General features: G+C 38.1%; 1 protein-coding gene, 1 non-coding gene and 1 pseudogene across 2 annotated transcripts; 2 read left to right on the top strand and 1 right to left on the bottom strand.

Annotated features, from left to right (window-relative positions):
* The first annotated feature begins 312 nt into the window (after positions 1-312).
* LOC137952528 (protein DROOPING LEAF-like) lies at positions 313-6,255 on the top strand (annotated as a pseudogene).
* Positions 6,256-6,625: 370 nt separating this feature from the next.
* Positions 6,626-6,697, top strand: TRNAC-GCA (transfer RNA cysteine (anticodon GCA)). Its single transcript has one exon. It is a non-coding gene; the product is annotated as a tRNA-Cys (tRNA).
* A 699-nt stretch (positions 6,698-7,396) lies between these two features.
* On the bottom strand, positions 7,397-12,604 carry LOC137952999 (uncharacterized). The gene is made up of 5 exons (XM_068800167.1): positions 12,171-12,604; positions 11,097-11,878; positions 9,956-10,092; positions 8,056-8,908; positions 7,397-7,816 (listed from the first exon to the last, which is right to left on the bottom strand). The coding sequence occupies exons 2-5, from the start codon at positions 11,768-11,770 to the stop codon at positions 7,810-7,812; spliced, it is 1,671 nt and encodes a 556-aa protein (XP_068656268.1). The 5' UTR covers positions 11,771-11,878; positions 12,171-12,604; the 3' UTR covers positions 7,397-7,809.
* Positions 12,605-14,023: the final 1,419 nt, after the last annotated feature.

Here is a 14,023-nt window from a genome sequence, read left to right on the forward strand (position 1 = left end):
TAAACCAAACTTCTATCAAGTTTATCGGCTTCCGTAACTGCCTATGAGAGGATGTGGGTCATAAACTTCCATGGACGTGGGGACGTGGGTTCATAACCTTCCCAAACGGCACCACATTCTCCATGAAAGACGTTGGCCCATTGCTTCCAAAACTGAAAGGAAGTTGGACCAACCATTGTAGTTAACAGCTATCTTTGCAATTCATTGGGAATTATTACTATCAAACAAACCCCAGGTTTTCTTTTTCACAATCACCTCCTCTTCATCTTCTCTCAGCGTTCTTTCTTCATTCTCATTCTTCTCTCTCTAGCCATGGAGTTTCTTCCTCCCTCCGAGCACCTTTTGTACATCCTCTGCACCTTCTGCAGCACAATTCTAGTGGTAATTTATGTACTTGCATCCAATAGCAAAAGCCTCTGAAACCCACTCGAGAGTTTAGGCTAATGATCTTCTCTTCTCTCTATTCTTTCGTCGTTTCTGGAAGAAACCCAGTATTTTTAGCAATACCCGGGAACTGTCTCATTGTTTTACGAGGAAAAGTAAAGATCGGTTCAGAAGCGTTTAGGTCTGAACATTCTAGGTGGATAGATAGAGATGGTATAGTTGTTTACATTGTTGTTTTTTTCTCTTTGCAGGTGGGAATGCCATGCAAGAGACTGTTGGGAAGTGTAACTGTGAAATGCGGCCATTGTAGTAATGTTTGTTATATCAGTACCAGGCCTACGGTGCAAACTCTTCCTCCGGATTTTCAACTGAGCTAACAGCTCCAGGTATCTGATCTTCATCATCATCCTACTCTCCTTCATTAGGAAACCACAAAAATCTAGCATCCACCAAAAGGAGATGAATCTGTTATAGTGTTTCTGCAAGAGCCACTGTAGTTTCAATGGTGGTGATCATTGAATTCTCCAATGGGCGCTTCAATGTTTGGTTTTCAAGTAGAGGTTAATTTCTTGTTCATCATCTTTAATGTTTGGATGTAAAACTAGGGTCGTTGCAACGAATTCAGGAGAAGCCAGCCCTTTCCCATGTTCATCTTCTCCCACGTCCATCCAGCAGGCACCAGAAGTTCCTTCTGTTTGTAAAACGTACATCGGTCTTCTTCTTCAACAATTTGCATTCTCTTTTTCGCCCTCTCCCTATATGAATTTCTCGATACGTATCTGCTATTCATTCCTGATCATTGGTTTGTTTGAGGAAGCTCCGAAGAAGAAGTACAGATTGCCATCAGCTTATCATCGTTATATGAAGTAAGAGAACTGAAGAGTATTACTTATCCTCGTCACCGTCAAAGATGTTTGTTGATTATAATGAAAAGAATCACTTTCATAACTAATATTTCTCTGGTGCAACGATCTCTCTGCCAAGTTTACTCCCATAATAGTGTTCATCTCTTGTCTGTAATGCAATTTAATTGTTTCTACTAACAAGAAATTTCACTTCAATCTCTTTAGGGACGAGGTACTCTTGGATTATAAACTTGATCCATGATCCATGATCCATGCCCAACTCAAGGAAGCTTCGTGATTGAGAGTTGAGTTGGCAACGTAAGTCGGTTATTTGAAGATAAGCTCGTTGTGTTGGCAAGAAGATTGAAGAAAAAGCAAGAAAAACAACAACGTGTGTGGCAATGAATTTACCATGTAACAGAGACTTATGAGGTGATTATTCACCCTTAATCACTCTAAATACCAGTATAACTATGTAAAACAATAAGAAGAAGAAAATAAAATACAGAGAGTTATGCTTTCAATAGACAGTCTTCTTCTTCTGTTTCTGTGTGAGAAATTCCAGAATGATGCAGATAGAGAATGAGACGAGGAAAAGAGATCGTTGTCTTCCGTGGAGTTGGTGGAGGATTTTCTAGCAAGAACATAGAAGATGTTCCTCTGGTTTTTCGGCAAAGAGAAATAGAGAAGATGCTCTCTAGTTTTTTGGCAAAAAAAAAACGTGAAGATAATCTCTTGATCCGGTTCACAAATCCTTTCCAAATTCATTAAAACGAATTGGTTTCTACACAATCAACTCGTCCGGTACAGCTCAACTCGATGAGTTGACTCATCAACGTTCGGGTGGCTTATAGCAATTCGTCCGACGTTCGAACGGGGTGATTTTGGTGGCGTTGGATTTGTCTCTTTAAGAACTTCAATTTTATAAGGTATAAACTTTGACACAAATTTCCAAAGTTTCCTTTATTGAGAAATATGGTAAAATATTGTGGTATCCTTCCAAATTTTGACACTCAACAACAATAAATACGACAATTGGAGTATCAAGATGAAGGATCTTCTTGGATAACAAAATATCTGGGATATATTGGAAATTCCATTAGCAAGCCAGAAAGAGAAGATGCTCCTACACAAGAGGAAAAGACAGTTTTAACGGATTCAAGAAAGAGAGACAAGAAAACTCCGCCAGAGAAGCGTAGAAGAAGTTGCAAACCTTTTGCAAAGGAGTCGAGAAGGTGAAGAAGGTCCGTCTCCAAACATTAAGAGGTGAATTCGAATATTTACATATAAAATAATGTGAGTCTAACAGTTGTCTATAATCAATTAAAAAAATAGTGAAAATTTAGAAGATGTATAGAGAAGATACTCCACACATCGTCGAAATGATTGAAAACTTGGAAGAAATGAAGTTCAAGCAACTCCAAGGAACATTGCAAGCCTATGAAGAAAAACACAAAAAAGAAGCAAAGACTTGACAAGATTAAGGAACCTACTTGGAGTCACAAGATCAAGTTTAAGGGGGGTGTTGGATTATAAATTTTATCTATGATCCACGATCCAAGCCCAACTTAAGAAAGCTTCGTGATTAAGAGTTGAGTTGGCAACTTAAGTCGGTTTCTTGAAGATAAGCTTGTTGTGCTGGCAAGAAGATAGGAGAAGAAGCAAGAGAAACAAAAAAGTGTATGGCAATGAATTTGCCATGTAACAAAGACTTGTGTGGTGATTATTCACCTTAATCACTATAAATACCTGTATAACTATGTAAAACAATAAGAAGAAGAAAATAAAATGCAGAGAGTTATCCTTTTAGTAGACAGTCTTCTTCTTCCATTTCTATGTGAGACAAAGAGGAAAAGAGATCATCGTATTCCAACATTGGTATCAGAGCAAGGTTGGTGTGTTGTCGCAGACAACCAAAAATAATACTTATACTCCAAAAAATATATGTAGTAGTGCGAGCATGTATCGATCCCACGAAGAGTGATTAGTCTACTTTTATGCTCCGTGAACAAGGATGGGGGGTTTGACTATAACGAAAACACTTTTAAGAAAAATAACTAAGAAACCATTCAAATTAATGAATCAAAATCAATCAAAAGAACAAACTTTGGTCTAAGTTAACATCCACCATCGGAATTTCACAACTGATCATCAATGCAAGCATGTATCAATTCACACTTGAATATTCACCGTTGGAACTATCTTCCTCTCTCTCCTTTCATAATTAAATAGAAAACAAAAGATCCAGTTAACCCTAACTACTAAACAACCCAAGACAAACGCCAAAGGTTTAATCTAACAACAACCTTAAGAGTTAGAGAGATCGATGAAACTAAACAACACAATCACAAGTGGCTGCATTTAATTTAGTCCAGCGTTCTTCTTAAGATATAATAATTCCTGACCTAGCAAATCATCAAATCTCAATTGGTTCACAAGTTAGAGATATCAAACAATTACGGATTTGACATCTAACCTAGCAAGAGATTGCACCGAGTAATCAACTAGTAGGTCTCCTAGTGATTAAACGAGACAATCATGATAGAAAATTATAGAAGAACATCGAACACTCAAAACATAAATTGAACGATGAAAACAAATCAGATCTCACAGTTGTATTGATTCTGATTCAGTTTCCTTTGACCAAGTCTGAAAGTTTAGCCACGTAGTGCCATGAAGAAAACTGAGGGAAAAAATAGAGAAAAGAGGATAAAAATCTAGAGAGGAGACCAAGAGGGAGTATCCTTCCGAACTCCCTTTGTGCCTCTTTTTATTCCTCCACCCCCCCCTCTTTTCTCGTTCCTTGGTTTAGGGTTTTTTCGTGCATCCGGTCTAGTCCAGGACGTCACAGTGCACGTGCCACGACTTTATGCCCTATTTCATCATAGATGTAGCCAGTATCTCTCAAAATTAAAAACATAAAAGTTGTAAAAAAATTTCTTGGCGTTCCATATCATCTTGAATCATCTCAATCAGAGCTAGGATTAGAGAGTTATGCCCATATTACGAAGAAATATTGAAACTGTCCAGAATCGACCAATTAACTTCGTTTTGCATGTAACGTCTCCATTTACATCCTAAATCAAAATATAAGAATAATGAGTATAATTAGGCACCAAATAATTATAAAAGCCTAAGAATTAAGGGGAAAAAATATGACATTTTGCATTCTCATCAAAGGTCGAATGACACTTTCGTTGTCTTCTGCGGAGTCTGTGGAGGATTTTTCGACAGGAACATAGAAGACGTACCTATAGTTTTTTTTCGGCAGAGAGAAACAGAGAAGATGCTCTCTGGTTTTTCGATAGAAAAAGATAGAAGACGATCTCTCGACCTGATTTTGAATTTGATCCGATTTTCAAATCCGACCCGATTCATGAATCCTTTCCGGGTTCATTAAAACGAACTAGTTTCCGCGTGGTCAACTCGTCCGGTTAGGCTCAACTCGGTGAGTTGACTCAACAACATTCTGTTGGCTAGTAGCAGCTCATCCGAAGTCTGATCAGGGTGATTTTGGCTGTGTTGGATTCATCTCATTGAGAGCTTCAATTTTATAAGGTTTAAACTATGAATCAAATTTCAAAATTTTTCTTTATTGAAAAATATGGCAAATAGTGTGGCATCATTTCAAGTTCTGACACTCAAAAACAATAATTACAACAATTGGAGTATCAAGATGAAGGCTCTTCTTGGAGCACACGATGTCTGGGATATAGTTGAAATTCCATTAGCAAGCCAAAAAGAGAAGATGCTCTTACATAAGAGCAAAAGACAGCTTTAACAGATTCAAGAAAGAGAGACAATAAAGCTTTCTACCTCATCTATCACGTATTAGATGATGATGGTTTTGAAAAGATTTCAAGTGCAACTTCCGCCAAAGAAGCATAAAAAAAGTTGCAAATCTCTTACAAAGGAGTCCAGAAGGTGAAGAAGGTCCATCTCCAAACATTAAGAGGTGAATTCGAATCCTTCCATATAAAAGAATCTGAGTCTAGCAGCTGTCTCTATTCAATTGAAAACAATAGTGAAAAGTTAGAAGATGTATGCAAAAGATACTCCGCACATCGTCGTAATGATTAAAAACTTGGAAGAAATTATGTTCAAGAAACTCCAAAGAACATTGCAAGCCTATGAAGAAAAACACAAAAGGAATCAAATACTTTACAAGATTAAAGAACATACTTGGAGTCATAAGATCAAGTTTAAGATGGGGTGTTAGATTATAAACTTGATCCATGATCCAAACCCAACTCAAGGAAGCTTCGTGATTAAGAGTTGAGCTGGCAATTTAAGTCGGTTTCTTGAAGATAAGCTCGTTGTGCTAGCAAAAAGATTGGAAAAGAAGCAAGAGAAACAACAACGTGTGTGGCAATGAATTTGTCATGTAACAGAGACTTGTGTGGTGATTATTCACCCTTAATCACTATAAATACTTGTATAACTATGTAAAACGATAAGAAGAAAGAAAATAAAATACAAAGAGTTATGCTTTCAGTAAACAGTCTTTTCTTCCGTTTCTGTGTGCGAAATTCCAAAATGATGCAGAAACGATAGAGAATGAGACAGAGCAAAAGAGACCGTCATATTCCAACAGATACAACAACTTAAAACTGCGAATCCAGAGATCCCTCACCGTGATGCCTTCAGCAGAGCTGCTAAGAATGTACTTTCTCGCTCCAACTCAAAGCTGCACTTGAGCACACTTCTCTTTTCATTTATCTTTTCACCTTTCCTGTCTGGGTTTTTTCTTTGACCATTTCTGAATATACTTTGTTGGATGACAGTGGGCGAGGTTTGACCCAAACAGATCAATTTCTGCAATCAACACGCCATTAATCTACAACCAACAAGTAAGAAAAAAGAAAACTGATAAGCTTGTAAAGCTGTAAACTTAGATTATTTCTTTCTGTATTAAATTTCTCTGGGTTGAACGGCACTGCAGGGACGAGCTACTAGTGTAATCGCAGACACGGGTGATGAAGTCAGTAATGCTGCTAAAGGGGAGAAGCTCAAGTTATCTGAGTAGCTTCTCTCTCGAATCTAAAGTACAAGATGTTAGATTAATTGCGCTGTTTCTTAAACTCTTTGTTGTCATTACGTTTAAGTTTTTTACCCAAGTAGGGATTCCATGAACGAGTTCATCGCTGAGAAGATGAAGCTATATCTGCTTGATCCATTTGAAGCATTTTGGGGTGGCGGGTATTTGTCAAGACATCTCGTATTTTTTTTGGGTCGACACGTCTCACCTCCATGAGCGAGAAATCTCGACAAGATATATTATGAAAAAAAGGTGAATGAGTCTCATTTTTATACTGCATGAGCAGATGTTTATTTTTCAGGAATTAAGCATTTATCAGTAATAGGAATAAAATAATTAAAAGATTAAACAGATAACAGGGTCCATAGCTCAGTGGCAGAGCATTTGACTGCAGATCAAGAGGTCACCGGTTCGAACCCGGTTGGGCCCTTTTTTTTTTCTCATTTTCTTTTAAAATTTTATATTATAAATTCTTGATAAGAAGGTTAATGGAAATGAATTTCAAATGGGTTTTATTTATATCCTGTTTTAAAATAACTTGAATTTCTCTTTTTGGGGTGTTAGCAAAATCTGATCGAAGCAATAACTTGTTGGAATCTAATCAAAGGCATCGATCATTATACTTTCTACTTTGGGTATCAGCGTCTCAAGAATTAACCGGAAATTAGAATTCGATTTTGACAAATAATAGTAATTCGGATCGAAGTTAGAGTACTTTTTCAAGCTCTGCAATTACTTTTAAGAAGCTCCAGTTATTCCGTAACTATGGAATTCAATTCTGTTCTTTAAGAACTAAGATGACGAAGATTAAAAGTAAAAATTAATACAGAGAAAGGAGGGTCAGTGGGGGGTGGAGGGGATTTTCTCTTCTTGGACCAGGAAGATAGAGAAAGGAAGGACGATTATCAATACAGGATATAATCGTTCAAAAGGGCCAGTCCGAATGACAAAAGGCACATTTCTAAATTGATCTTTCATGAGCACCTCTTGCTTCCACATATACCGAGCATCTCACTTTGAAAAAAAAAATTAAACGAGATAGACATTCCAGCAATCTCTCTCTGTATGATACTAATCCTTAACACAGGTTTTCAGAGAAACCCACTAAGGCAAAGTTATTTCAGCAATCTGATGGAAACTTCTCTAACCAGATAGACTACTCAAAACGGATTATCATGGAAAAGGTGTCAAATATTTTTTCACATGTTATGTTCCAAGGAAAAAGGATGCAATCACTTGCACTCGAATTCTATCAGACTCTTGCGAGTGCTAATCCATCTTCCAGGACAATAAGAAATAGTCATGTAGTGGAAAAATAGTCCAAGAAACCAATGCTGAGCCCAGGAACTTGTTATTTGCTGATGCAGATACATGTACGAACCACTCGACTGCATCTCATAGGATGTATCCTGGAGCAGGTGATAGGCATGTGTAAAAGAGATGAGAATAGGTAAAATTCCTTCATGTGCCTTATCTGACTGCTTCTATTTAGGTTAGTTCCAGAGACCATGAAGAGAACTTGCCCTGTGCTCCTGGCATACCTCATAACCTGCAATTCGTTTAGATATAATCAACTATCATAATTTTGGGAAGTGAATGCTTGCAAGCAAGTCAAATATAGTATGAGGGAGCAAGAACAGCAGTTTGGTAAAATGGTAAAGCCACAGCCCAACTTGGGACACATTGACTAGAGTATCATACTTAAGATAAATTATAGTTCAACTCTAAGGACGAAAATCCTGGATCAGGAGAGAAAGAGAGAGAGAGAGAGAGAGAGAAACGTATTACCACATAGAAGACGTTGAAGTCATGAAGACTTCATTCTCTTGCTTGACATGCACTGAGCCATTCTGGGGGTCCATGCTCTGAAGCTGTGATGACAATTGAAGTAAATCCACAGTAGGTCCCTGTTGTCCATGAGATATCTGAACCTTGCCATTTAGATAACCTACTCGTTGAAACATCCCATCTGCTTGAGTATCAAAGTCCACTGCATTGCTGGCATCTGAGACTAGTAGAGCTCCCAGGTGGTCATCTTCCATCGAGTTTATCCCAGATGAAGAAAACCTATTTGAAGCCACACTGGTGGATCCTTGTGAACTCATTCCCAGAAGCTTATCAGAAAACAGGCTCATATTGTACTGGGAAGGACCTTGCGGAGACCCGGCTCCATAGTGTGTGAACAGTTGTCGGCCTAAGGGAATAGCCGATGAATGACTAGTTGAATTTTGTGATTGTGATGACAGAAGAGAGAGAGCACAACCGGTGTCTGAGATGCCAGATAAGCCTTGAATACTGGAAGTAACATCATAAACTGAGGCATCACCTTCCAGTGAGGTCTTATGCAGTAATGATCTAGACACAGATTGTTGATCTGTCAAGTAGAGGGGATACCTATTACTGTTATTAAAGCTGAGGATAGTGGGTGTAGTATCTAGGCTGGAGAACTGCTTATCTGTGGCATAAGGAGGTAAGAATGACAATGAGGACTGACTGTTATAGATAGGATCATCTTCTAGTTTAACATGCCGGTATAGATCATTATTTCCATATTTTACTTCATGCAGAATGCCACTCGGAAATATGTCTGGGAAAATAAAGGAAGTCCTAGCTGGTACAGAAGTTCCCAGATACCTTCCACCTGCAAAAGGTAATATGTTCTTAGGCTCGGTAGAACTTGAAGAGAAGATTCAACATGACTGACAAAGATCATTAGAAGTACTGAGTTTGCAATCTGAAATCAACATGACCTGAATATAGTTTCGGTATTCAATCACTCATGTTAGCTAGCATAAAATTTCAATTGTTCCAAAGACAATAAAGAAGACGCTCACAAAAGGTTGGGTCCACTACATAAGAGACCAGTTGAGGTGGCTCTTTTGGCTAACTTTTTCATCTTATAAATTAAACTTCACAAATTTCTATACATACACAATACTTCATAACGCTACGCTCTGCTCGACTGATGATTCATGAAAGAATCTCCCAAAGCAGCAGATACAATAGTCAATCTAAATACCAAAAAGTAAGTGGATACCAAATATGGATCGAAACAGTAACGCCAAATAAAAATATTCTACCAAAGGAAACTGATTTGAGAGAACCATGAGCAAGTATGATATACTCTGCATCCTGAGGTTCAAACTTACATATCTTGCCATGGCACTTTCAAAGAGCTTATCGTTGTAGTCTAACTGTGATCACTGTTTATTGTGTGAATGCAGAAGAAACAGTTTAACACATTCGGCAGCAATGATTTGCAATTTTTTCTTATTTCCTGAATTGGTTTTTAGAATTCTATGAAAAATAAATCAGGACAGATGGTTTCTGTATCCAAGATATAGGAATGTGGGAAAAAACACAGCAAAAACTTCTAAGCAACCCTAACATGCAAGAAGCTTAGTTAAGTGTTAGGGGTTCAGATATAGTGGTAATGAATAGAATCAATCACATCACCTTTATTTAAAAGTTAAAAAACATCAAAATTTAGAAAAAAGGAATTATTGAAGGTCATATGACAATGAAAACTGATGAGTCTGTGGGGCCAAAATTGAACTATTTAAAATAAGGAAATTACACTTCTGCTAAGAAATAGTTCAAGATAAATGAATCATATGTAGTTCAAGCACCGAGTAACCTTTGGAATCCACAATTATGGAAAGAAAGATGAAAAGAAGCTCATAATTACCATGATATGAAGCAAGTATCTTCCCATTTTTTCCAGAGTGAGTGTCCAGCTGAGGCTTTCTTCTGCGCTCATTGTGGCCTGCAAGGCGTTTACGACAACTACGCTTACCATCATCAAATTCAGCCAGTAAATGAAATCTGCATAAAGAGACCAATGATGCATTAGACATATAACATTAGTCCCATGATTTGCAGGATACTATTCTACATGGGTCCCAGGGTGATGAATCCACCAACAAGATCAACAAAAACATAGGCTAAGAGCACATGTTCCCCATGTAGCAAATACATGACAAGTGCTCCAAAAATTAGGGGAATGTCCATCATCTAGTATTAACATGTTTCAAGGAAAGAAGACAAATGTTATCTTTTCTCTCCGTGTCAATCTTTTGGAACCCACCCAGGTAAAAATGCAAACAGTTAACAGCATTCATTGGACGTGCTCCTCTCAACACCCAGAGCTCTAGTTGAGGCTGGCATTGGCTAAGGTATGGTTTGAAGCATCTCATCAATGAAATTGTGGTTACCTGATAAAAGGACAGTTTTTATTGGGGACATGAAATGCTTTAAGAAGAAACAAATGCCAGAGAACCGATGTCCAGCTTCTGTGGACAAAATATTCATTTCTAAAAGCTTCAACGCTACAAACACATGACATATATGCCTTAAAAACTTAGTAAGGTAACGTAAACTGCTTAAAAACACATTCTACAATAAATCAGATGACAATGGGAAAAATCCATCTTCATACTTCAAATATTGAAATATCCATGGTGCCCCCCAGTTTTTCAAACTGCACAGAGAGAAATTTATGATTCTTTGGAAGTCAAGACATCTTCCAAGAATGCGTCGGCACAATTTTCATCCAGACAAGCAACCATAGCAGAACATATTAATCTATGAATGTTTAACATCTCAACTGAAGGATCTCTAAGAATATGAAAAGTTCAAGTTCTAGTTGCAGAGAGTAGGGATACTGAGACGAGAAGGGTGGCCCAAGCATATGGAAACAAAAAACAAATTGTTGAAGCAGTGATTTCGAGTGAATCTCAGCGAATGCCGTCCAAAGCAGCAACAGCAAGCATAAACAGTTGACTAAAACGATTTTCAATAAATACACAACAAGAAAAGTAAAAGTCTACCTGCTACATTGCTGACAGAACCTCTGCTCAATCCCGTTTACAATTACTTTGGCGGTTTTTGAGTGAAGCTCACAAACCTTATGCCTCTTGTGATAGTCCTTAGAAGAGCTGAGATCCATATTACATCCATGAACTTGGCAAAAAGGGGTCTGACTGCTAAGATTAGCCGAACGCCCTCTCTTTGGAGGCACCGATGACACAACTGATGACAAACCTCGCGAATCTTTCGACGATTTATCGATCTTCCCATCTCTATAATCAGCCAATCTTCCCAATTTTAAATCTATGAACGAGGAATCTCCCCGACTATTCGAATCTAGTATAGAGCCTCCGGACTCATCATCCCGGACGAAAGAAGTCTTGGGGTTAACCAAATGAGAAGAATAGGACGAAGGCTCCACTCGTCCACTTCCTGCCTTATTGCCCGAAAACCCCACAGGAGTACTGGTTGGAACTGATTTTCGAACATTCTCAGACAAACCCAGTTCCATGTATCCTCGGTTGTTTATGGTTTCGCGGACAGTAGCAAGCTTGGAAGTATCATAGCTGCAAGGAGTTTTTAAGTCCCAACTAGCTAATCCTCTTCTGCTTCTTCCAAGTGCGTCAGTGGTTGAAACAATTTCATCTGCCAACATGGAACCCTTCCCTTCCAAACTATAGCTCCAAGATTCCATTACAGAAAAGCATCAAAGTTGAAGACGATTTATGCAAGGCAAAGATTGATTGAAGAAAAGCATCTCCTGCTCATTCCTCGCGGAAAGGCCAACCGAAAGTTTCAATATCTGTAAAGTGACACGAGTAAAAAATATCAGCAAGATGGCAAAACAAATCAAGCTTACTTTAATCCACGGAGCATCATAACCCCATTATCGAACAAAACAGAACATAGCAAAAACAGGAAAAAGGAATCCAGAAAATCAATAAAAGTATAAGTCAAGAAAAGTATATCATAGATTAGCGCAAATTAGCAGTCAAAAACCTCCAGAAATTCTAAGTATTCGAGATATCAAATTGACAAGACGAAAAGAAGAAGAAACAAGCAGAAGTACAAACTCTCGAAGTTCAAAAACCCACCTAAATTTCACCTTGGAGCATCCGAAAGCCTTTGGAAAATCGCGCGGCGCAGTCCTGAGCACGCAGGAAACTAAGAGAAATAGAGCAGAAGCTCGGAAGAGAAGAGTGCCGAAGTCAAGAAAGAAAAGATATTACATGAACCCAGAATAATTCAAGAAAGAAACTCCTCTCTCCTAGTCTATAGTCTACAACTAAAGCAGTACAATTCTCAATGTATATCAACCACCGGAAGCGAAAAATCAGAGAGCTGATCTCCCACTTCACGTTCAAAGCAAGAAACAGGAGAATCAGAACAAAGTGCAAACGTCCAGGTTAACCGATAGATATTATCAGCTTTACAAGGAAATGGGAGTTCGTGGTAAAGCAGGTGGAGCAGAAAGAGTAAGGCGAGTCGACATGTCTTTCATGAAAGAGCTTTGTCGTGAAGAGTTCTTGTAGCCTGAGGGCGACAAACAAGGGTCCAATGGTAGAGAGAGAATTAAAGCATGCAAGTCCACTCTTTGGCTTCTCCCCTCTCATCTGAGGTCTCGGTCACAGTCAAATTTCTCTCTCTATGCTGTCACTGTGGTTTTTTTTCGAAATTTTAATTGTCATTGATGCGAAGAGTTGAGAAAGCAACGGCAACTTGATTGGCAAGGACAGAGAAGATACCTTGCATCTCCACATGACCAAACTACCACTGCCTTTTTTAACATGTACCTGAAACTTTAAACCATGGCCTCGGTTAATTACTCAAAAGCCTACAATCACAAGACATCTCCACCCTGTCATCTCAACAACTCACCACTGAATGCCAAGGTTTTAGTTATGGTTAGATGATGGAGTCGATTGAGAGTATTTTAGTCATTTTCGTTAAAAAAACGACAAACGGGTCAATTTGGTTTGAACTAAAAATATATAGTTGTTGGTCATTCATCTTGTTTCTCATTTGTTTTGTTGTGAGGGGAGGGGAGGGGAGGGGTTGCATACCCTGTCTTTTTCCCTCGTGGAAGAATTAGGTAATCCCTAAAAAAATTTATCTTATCTTTAATGTGGATTAGATATAAAAGTAAAGAAGGGAAAGTAGAGAAGATATTTACTTGGGTATTGAAGATCACCATTGATGATGGGAATATGAAAGCAAAGCCGCCATGAAGGCTGCATAGGTTCTTTGACAAGTGTAAGTAGAAGAGGAGAGTAGGGGATGGGGAACCTGCTTCACTTAATACCGACTTTTTAATGATAGAGCCATGAAAGCTCCTTTATCTCAGTGTCATGGATACCAACTAAACGCCGGCCTTCCTATTCAAAAGTTTTGTCCAGTAACCGACCACTTACTGCAGGGACCATAAACTCCCAATGCCAGATTTCTCCAGAGGAACATTTTCTTCTTACTCTTTTAATTTCTACAGTTCAAGGTCAGCACAGAAACAATAACGAAATCTATGAGCACTTGAGTTTTTTTTTTTTTTATTCCTCCCTTATTGCCTTAGATTATTTTAGTAGGAGTGCTACCTTTTCCTTTGATTTCATTTCCTTTTGTCCTTTGGGATAGGCTAAACCATTTGAGCCAGAAAACATACCTGTCTTTTGCAGCAAGCTGTTGTTTGTCTCTACATCATTATGGAGAGTGTGAATGGTTTTTTTGGATTTTTTTGGAAATTTGAATGGTTTGGCTTTTAGAATAAGCTATTTAAAAAAAAAAAAAAAACAAGAACACTTTTATGGTTATTAATAAGCTCAACTGAAAAGCATGACTTTTTGAAGAATAGTTTGAAGGCACTTGACATCGCTCCTGTTCTGTTGTAAACAAGAATGGAATTTTTTTAACTCAGGAAATCTATATAACTTTCTTCCACATTTCATCCCTATTG

This window comes from Aristolochia californica, unplaced genomic scaffold, assembly GCF_029961685.1.
Source record: "Aristolochia californica isolate CCGP_79_NKW_82.1479 unplaced genomic scaffold, dmAriCali1.0.hap1 SCAF_16, whole genome shotgun sequence".
NCBI lineage: Eukaryota > Viridiplantae > Streptophyta > Magnoliopsida > Piperales > Aristolochiaceae > Aristolochia > Aristolochia californica.

Excerpts from the sequence above, each read along its gene's own strand:
- LOC137952999 (XM_068800167.1), bottom strand. The coding sequence starts at position 11,770 with ATGGAATCTTGGAGCTATAGTTTGGAAGGGAAGGGTTCCATGTTGGCA. Across the intron at positions 10,093-11,096 it reads TTCTGTCAGCAATGTAGCAG|ATTTCATTTACTGGCTGAAT; the intron begins GTAGACTTTTAC and ends CTCTTTATGCAG. Across the intron at positions 8,909-9,955 it reads GATACTTGCTTCATATCATG|GTGGAAGGTATCTGGGAACT; the intron begins GTAATTATGAGC and ends TACCTTTTGCAG.